At 38.8% G+C, this 8,386-nt stretch overlaps 1 protein-coding gene across 1 annotated transcript; it reads left to right on the top strand.

The window, feature by feature from the left end:
- Window positions 1-1,231: 1,231 nt before the first annotated feature.
- On the top strand, window positions 1,232-6,635 carry KCTD18 (potassium channel tetramerization domain containing 18). The gene is given in 8 exon segments (XM_064718432.1): window positions 1,232-1,422; window positions 2,518-2,729; window positions 3,629-3,820; window positions 4,855-4,948; window positions 5,293-5,352; window positions 5,355-5,394; window positions 6,116-6,226; window positions 6,605-6,635. Coding segments are annotated over 8 exon segments (921 nt in total). The 5' UTR covers window positions 1,232-1,241.
- Window positions 6,636-8,386: the final 1,751 nt, after the last annotated feature.

Genomic DNA, 8,386 nt, shown 5'->3' with positions numbered 1-8,386 from the left:
CATCTCTCTTTTGAGGAAAGACGAGAGAACTGGGTTTGTTCAGAATGGGGAAGAGAGGGCTTTGGGGTGACCTAAGTGCAGCCTTCCAGTACCTTTAAGGAACTTACAGGAAAGATAAGCAATAGTATTTATATGAGTATGTAGTGCCAGGACAAGAGGAAATATGTTCAAATTGAACAGGTTTATATTAGCTGTTAGGAAAAAATAGCTAATATTAACCTGTTCATTCTTTTCTGTGAGGGTGGTGAGGTACTGGAGCAGGTTGCCCAGGAAACTTGTGGACGCCCCACCCGTGTTCAAGGCGGGGAATCGCTGTTAGTAGATAATCTTCAAGGTCCCCTTCCAAGCCAAACCATTCTAAGATTCTTACTATGGAACCTATAGAAACAGCAATAGAATCAAACCCACTCTGAGTAAACCCGTACTTATAATAATAAAAAAAAAAATTAAAAAAAATTAAGCACGGTTTGTGCGTCACAGAGCAGCCGACTGCAGGTGGGTCAGCCACACTCGGGAGGGCGCCTGAGGGAGCCCCTGCCAGCAGCGCCGGGAGCAGCGGCAGCCGAGCCCCGGGGGCCCTGGCACCGGGCTGGCCCGCGGCAGGGACTCCGGGGAGGGGATGGCGCGGCCGGGCCACTCCGGCTGCCCCTCCGCTCCCCCGGCCCGGCCCGGCCCGACGCACTGCCATTTCGCGGAGCAGCAGCGCTTAGGTGACGCGGGCCGCCGGCCCGGCCGGGCCCTGAGCGCTGCTCCGGGCCGAGGGCGCGCGGCGCTTTCCGCTCCTGGGCGGAGCAGCGCCCCGGGGGCTGGGAGGGGCGAGCGAGCGGCCCGGGAAGTAAAAGCTGCCCTAATTAAAGATCGGTTTTTAAAGAAGCCTCGGTGTCGTTCGTTCAAAGAGAGCTGCATTTTTAGTGCTGTGAACTATGCTCAGGATTTCCCAGGTTATCCTTCCAGAGCTCTAGTCACACATCCTCACCACGTAACTCTGCTTGCCCATTTGTCTCAAAAGAGTAAGCTTTGTGTTTCCTTGCAAAGTAAAATGTCATAGGTTGTTACACTAAAGGTGCAGAATATTTGGCTATTTGCTTTACTAGGTCTCCAGAACTGTTTTTAAAGTGGTATCCTATTACAGATGTGCAAGAGCTGAGCTATTGCTTAGGTCTTGTATGTGATATGTTAAGTCTGTAGCTGGCATTAGTTTGATTGCTATTTGTATCTGGTTTAGGTTTGAATAGCTCGTAATGACATCACCATTGGCAAATGCAGTGGAAGAGGGCAAGGTTGAAGATGTCCAGGACATTCTCTGACAGGATGTGCGAGGCTGTTTATACACAGCCAGGCGTGAGTCTCTGCACCACTTAAAGGATTCCATGCTGGTGCCCATGTTTGGTGGATGCTTTCCTCTGAAAGTGCATGAATCAGGTAAATACATTGAAGCTCTAAATACCACATTCTGATCATGGAGCTCTTTGGCAAATACATGCTTTTATATATATTTATGCATTTTTTAGTCTATCTTTTCCCAGTTTGCTAAGCATCAGTTGGCTTCTAATTCGAGGTTGTAAAACAATTCTGCATGCATGACTTTATATGTACAGGTAGTTCATCTGAATTCCACAAGTCTATTTGTGCTTGCAAACACACACATTTTTACAGTGCCATATCCCTGTCCACACTGTGTCTTTGGAATCTACTTCTTCAGTAAGAATACAAAAATAGATAAAACTGAAGTTGGCAGAGTGTTTGGCATTTATCTTGAGTCTGTCTGTGAACCCCTATAATCTCCAGAGGCATCTCATTCCCTCTGTTCATTACATATAGAGATTTGGGTCTGATCTTTGTTTCAAACAGTAAAAATTGCATTTTTCACCACCATGGCTTGATATAAAAGTTTGAATAAAACTATTCATGGGTGAAATTTCACACTTGTTTGTGCCTTAGAAATCCTGCCAAAGTAGATCCAGTTAAAAGGGATGATGGATGAAGAATAGTAATTCCTTGTTGCATACATAAAACTGTTGAAAATACCCAAAATGTTTAACATAAGGAGTTTGCATAACACAGCAGGACTTTGCTACCATCTTTCACAGTTGCAGTGAACAGCCTGTTGTACAGACTGTATGGTTTGGTTGGCTTTTGTGGGGTCCTCGAGCTCTGCAGGCAAGGGAGAGAAAAAGAAACAAACACAGTATAACTTGAACAATATCCAGGGAAGGTTTCACTAGATGTGTACGGGAACTGATGCTGATTTTAACTCTTTTAAATGGTCTAGAAGCAAAATAGAACAGATCCCTGCAACAGTGAGTAAAAAGTGATTTCACTAAAACTCCAAAGAAATGTTTACTGCACTAAGAATTTTATCTTCAAATAACAAATATTCCAGGAAAATAAAAGACCATTTAAAAAGAATAAAGACAGTATACTTACTCCTCCTCAGTAAAACCAGCACAGAAATTTTGTACAAAAGGCTGTACTCGATGATTTGGTGAAGTATTTTAAATAACTTAATGTTTTCAGGAGCATGTCTAATTGATCAAGATGGAAACCTGTTTAAATATCTTTCGGATTATCTTAATGGAGAAATTCAGATTCCTGAAGATGAAAAAGTTAGAACTGCACTGCAGGAGGAAGCAGATTATTTTGGAATCCCTTATCCATACAGTCTGTCTGATCATTTGGCTAATGAAATGGAAATACACTCTTCAAGGTCCAATATAGAGCTTAAAAAGGTCCTGACATTTATTAAAATTTTTGATGCTGAACTCCCCAACCCATGCCGTTCTTTAGCATCAAACACTAAAATTACAGAATGTCCAAGTTAGCACTTCTTAGTGACCACACTAAATCATGAGTAAATTCAGAGTTTTAGGTTAAGAAATCCTAGAGTTGATAATGCAGTCGGTATAATTAAGGACACCAGCTTTTACCATCATTGCAATACAGCAACAGTTTAAATGTGAGTGTTGTACATGCAAGTCTGCTGTAGAACTTGTGTAGTAGGAAGGAAATTTAGTTTCCTATTTGGCTTCAAATCTTACTTGAAATTAGATTTGACCCCTTCAAGTAGTTTGGGATGGGGTTTCTTTTTCAGTTTTACAAATTATTCCTAAAACTTGTAAGCCAAAATGTACTCTGACATTTCATTAGAATGAGAAAGGAGAAAAGATAATTAGTGTATTATTTAAAATCCTAAGGTTTTAGAGTATTGTAACTTAAAAGCTAATTCTAATTAACTGGCAGGAAATTAACTCATACTACGAGCTCTGGCTGTGTTATTCCTGACAGTCATCTATGTTCTCTTAGCAAGTTGTCTCTGTATTTCACGTTCTCCCTTACTCATTTCCTTTTAAAAAGTGTAAAACAATTCCAGGCCTTTTTGTTTCTCTGCATGTTAAGGAGCTGCCTTGCCTTTAACTATTTCTGTTGCCTTTCTGAACCTCTTAGTTTCACAACATTCTCTGGTAACATCAGATAAGAAATAACTGCAGACGTTATTCTAGAAAAACTATATCCTTGATTTATTTAAAAGAGCTCACTGGTAGAGTTAAGAAAACTTAAATATAAAAGCTTATTCAACTAAAAATACTTCATTCTTATTAATATTCTATATGTTTTATGTTTTTTCTAGGATTTGTTGGATTTCTGTGATTCTTACAATTTAGTTTGCACCAAGCCTACAGTTTCCTGCACTATCTCCACTTCTGGAGGAAGCTGTGAAAGTAAAATTATTGGTGTGTATACCACAAGAGCAGATGGGACTGATGCAATTAATAAGGTGCTAGGAATGAAAATTCATGGTAAAATCATGTACAAATGTAAGGTGACTGTCAAACATGAAAGCACTATGAAGTGAGAATAAATAAATATTATAACTATGCCTAAATATTATCCTATGTAGCATAATGCAGCATTATTGTACTATAAATCTGTGAAAGGCATCTTTCCAGCTCCCAAAGCTGGATAATAGAATGGCCACATTAAACAAATAACCAAGATAAAAACTAAACTTGGAGGTTAAGAATTTGAGAGAGTACACACAAGATTGTTAGCATGCAGTTGCTGTTAAGTTCTTATTGTGCTTGACTTAATATTTTTAAAATACAATTAAAACAACAATTAAAATTACTTTCTAATATTTAAACTAAATACAGTGAATAAATCCCCATACAGAAAAACCTCCAGAAATATTTGCAAAGTTGGTTGGGATTTATGCACTTCTTTTGTTCAGCCTTCTATGACAGCTGAACACTGAGAAGCAAAGATGAAAAGAAATGGCTTTAATTCTTTAAAGAACGTGTACAGCTGTACTGCACTATTAATGTATTTACATGGCAGCAATTTGAAATTATTGGCAGACCTGTACTTACAACTGGAAGCAGTTGGTCTTTGTCACTCTCACAGCGCAGTGTCAGAAGTGTCACTGTGCATCTTTTGATGAAGACAGAGCTCTTGATGCTTCATCATCTTTATAATTAGGATGCATATCTTCCTAAATTTAGGCTGGGAACATTAATATTTATTCCAGTGGTATTCGGCAACATATGTGGTATCTGTTCTCCTACTGTATATTCTAGGAAAATAGGTTTTACATAATTAATTCTGTAATTATTCTTCTATGAACATCTATCCTTTCATGAATATCCAATTTTAGCAATAGGCATTCACAGGAGGATTAGAACCTCTTATTTGAATAAAAAAATCAGAGTAACATTTTCCTTATGCTTTATAAAACATTTACTGCTAAGTCCTTATAGTTAAGATTTAGTAAAAAGAATTCTATATTTCACCAAGGTACATTTCTAAGGACTTAGCTAACTAATCACTTGAATGTTACCTTTAAAATAATATTCCTAGAGAAGCTGAAATAACATCTAATACATCTGGAGCTATTACTCAGTAGCTGAGCTGAAAAAGATGATGGATGCTTTTGATGCCTGGAAAGGGAGAGGTAGAGTAATAATTTTGTATTTCAGTATTACTACGTTTTAACATAAAAAGAAGAAAAAATATTTGCCAACTAAGTATAATAAAAACCTCTGCATAAACTTTCGTAACATTGTAAAATAGTGGTGCCTCTTTGGAGGGAAGAAAATGTTTTATGGGATGTTCCAGAGAGGGGACAGAAATTGTCATGAATGAAGCACCATGCTGGCTGGGAGCAATGCTCAGGTCAGCAGGTTGAGAGCCTAAATTCTGCATAATAAAATACATGTATTCATGTATTTAGTCAGGTGTAAATATGCATGGCTGTGTTTTCTCAGCTCACCAGTACAGTGCTGCTATGAAATGCAGGTGTCAGCTACTGCAGAGTGCCTCAGGAGCTGACTGAATGTCGGACTCTGGAAGAACGCCCCCGAGAGGCAGTTTGCACCATATGCCTCCAGTTTATAAAAGGTATACTCATTTGCATAGGTGGTGTAAAATTAATAAACAAATACAGTGCCATCTTTTTTTTCCCCCTCTATAATTTCATGTTCCTTAAATATCTATGCATGTTGAGATTTCTCTGGGTTTTTTTAATTTACATTTTTATTAAACGTCAAAGAGTTCTTAATTGCACAACTGAACTCGCTAGAAAAAAGATTATGGGGTTTTTTTAGGCTGGTGAGATTTCTCAGCAGCCTGGCAAGGAGTAACTTGCAAAACTTGAGAGCAGTATTAGTTAAATGGACTGCTAAACCAGAAATTTAAATGAAAACTTTAAAAGGTTAACTGATTTTCATAACTTGGAGATGTATTCTTTTAAAAGGAATTTCTAGAACTTCCTCTCTGCAGTTTTCTGGTGATATTTATGATTACACCTCCATTCTCCACATGTTACCTAAAAGCAGCATTTTGCTGGCACAGTCACCTGAGCCAGCCTACAGCCACTTCACTGCTACAATTTTTAATGTGTCATCTAAGAGAGGCAGAAGAGATTGATGGTTCTAATCACAGAAAGGCAGCCCTGATTGTAGTGATGAACTGTTGGGAGCACTAATTTATGCTTCTTACAGTATCATGTAAACCTATTTGTGAAAGGCTGTTGCAGATGGTCTGTTTTGTAATAATGTTAGAAAAATAACAATTTACATATATGGTTGATTTTTTTAAATTGAAGTTCTTTGTTTTACAGATGATTAATTGACTGTACCGAAGTAGAAAGCTGTTTACCATGTAAAGTAGGTCTCCAGCCAATTAAATTCTCAGGTCCTTCAACAAGTACCCACATAAAAGTCAAAAATTCATCTTCATAAAAGATAGCTGCTTGCAATGCTTCACATTCTGCAGCAATTCTTATATGACCCCATAGTGAAAGTCTGATGCTGCACAAAGAAGTTTCTCAAACCACTCCACAACGTGCACAGCAGTGCCCAGCAAGTCCCAGGCTCCCTGAGGAAGGCCGAATGCTGGCAATGGGCCACTGAGCCAAATGCCACTCCAGCTGCAGGGAGTAGGAAGCCTGTGAACAACCGTGCAGTGAAGGTGAAAAGGACTCTGCTTTTCTTGAGACACCATCTCAGCCACCACCTTCTGCATCCAGTAAAACAAGTGAACAGGACTGTGCTGAAATTCCTGCAGTGCTAAACAAGAAAGAACCAGCTGTATTAGCAGAAAGTATTACCCTTAAGAATGATAAAGGGGGTAGTGTTTGACTCAGTCTGATAGACTGGACAGCTCTACATTGTACGGTTGAAGAAGAGGTCATTATCTCATGTGATTCTTTATTCAAGATGAGGTAGAAAATTGTGCTGAAAAAGATAATAAAAAGCACAGGAAGAAATTGTTTTAAGAGCACTGAAATGTGTTTTCTGCTTTATTTCTACGTATTTTTAGATGTTGGTAAGGGAGGAAGAAAAATGGATTAAAAAATCACTCAAGCACATGCAGCTTAACATTCCAGTAACTCCCATTTGTATTTTGTTGCGCTGTACTGTAACGTAAGTACTTGCACAGCATAAAAGAAAACCTCTTTATCAATTTTAACTACAGTGAACCTCAGTTTTTACCTTTAAAAGGGGGAAGGAGGAAGAAAGGGAAGAAAAGTAAGTAGCTTTTATTAGATAGAAGTTTGCCACAAGTGTACAACATATGTGTGCTGCAGAGAGCACCAGAAGTTGAATGCACTTACTGGCACTTCTGGTGAGGGTAAATCACCATTTCTGCTCTTACTGGCAATGCAAGGGATCACCTGTGCTTGTGCAGTGAGAGAAAATTCAGAAACACAGGAAGGGAAGAAGTGTGCTGTGTGAGTAACAAGGCTGCTCTCTCTGGAGAGACACCCATTTACAGACACACAATACTGTACTGTGATCTGCCACTGGGGCGAGGCTGCTGCAGCTGTGGCATTTTGTGTCACACTGCTAGGGGATGGCTTTTCTGGGGCTGCAGGGTCTGAGTTACACCTGGCCTTCCATGTCCTTCTGCAGGTCCTTTCAGATCAGGAGGGCACTACAGCAAAGCACAGAAGTTGAGGTCAAAATGCCGTGGTTTAAAGAAAAAGCCTCCCTCCTTCCCCTCATGCAGGCTGGAGGAGACATTCTTGTAGCAGGGCAAATGTTGAGGAATGATACTGAAACAAAGAGCTGCTGTATGTTTCTATCAGCAGAGGAAAGGCAAGTTTGGATTGTTGATTTTCAAGAGCCCTTTTAGCTGTTTAAATCAGTGAACAAAACCTGGCTTTGTTTTGTATGCTTGCTAAGAGTTGGGTGCCGGGTTTTTTTTGCTGTTTTTATGACTACTTTTGCTTCTCCAGCACAGTAAATACAGCTGTCTTTAAGAACATTGCCAAAAAGCAAGTTCTTAAAATTCCTGAGACTATTAGAATTACAGAAGGGTTCTTTAAATGTTTTATTTGCTAGAACATTAAAGCCATCACATTTTCAGGTTTTGCTTCCAACCATAAGGACTTGAAACATAATTTGCACAAGTAAAAAGCCCCAAATTTTTCTGTATTAACATGAGACATTTTGCCATAAACGGTAGTGACTATAAAGGTATAGAGCACTATAATTTTCTGCTGTTGGTGTGTATATGGAAGACCAGCTGACCTTTAGATTATTTAAGCTGGTGTTTTTTCTTTAAAAATAAACCTGGAGATCAACAATCCCAAGGCTCTTCCTATCTCAACAAAAAAAGTTTCACTGAACAAAGGACAAAGCAGAAATTATTGAAGGATACTAACATCATGTACTCTAGTATTCTTTGATCATTTGAGACTAAATTTGTGAAATTTATTTTTCATAATAATCTGACTGAAAAGCAGTTTTTAATACTTCTGTGTGATTTCTACTTCACTATTTATTCAATATCTGAGCACTTTACCATGCACCTTAAAATATTTTTACAAGGCTGTCTAAAGCTGATTTCTTTCAACTTTTGAATTTGAAAGCTTCTATAAACATGG

Source organism: Zonotrichia leucophrys, chromosome 7 (genome assembly GCF_028769735.1).
Source record: "Zonotrichia leucophrys gambelii isolate GWCS_2022_RI chromosome 7, RI_Zleu_2.0, whole genome shotgun sequence".
In the NCBI taxonomy this organism is placed as follows: Eukaryota; Metazoa; Chordata; class Aves; order Passeriformes; family Passerellidae; genus Zonotrichia; species Zonotrichia leucophrys.
This window is presented reverse-complemented; position numbering and strand designations above follow the sequence as displayed.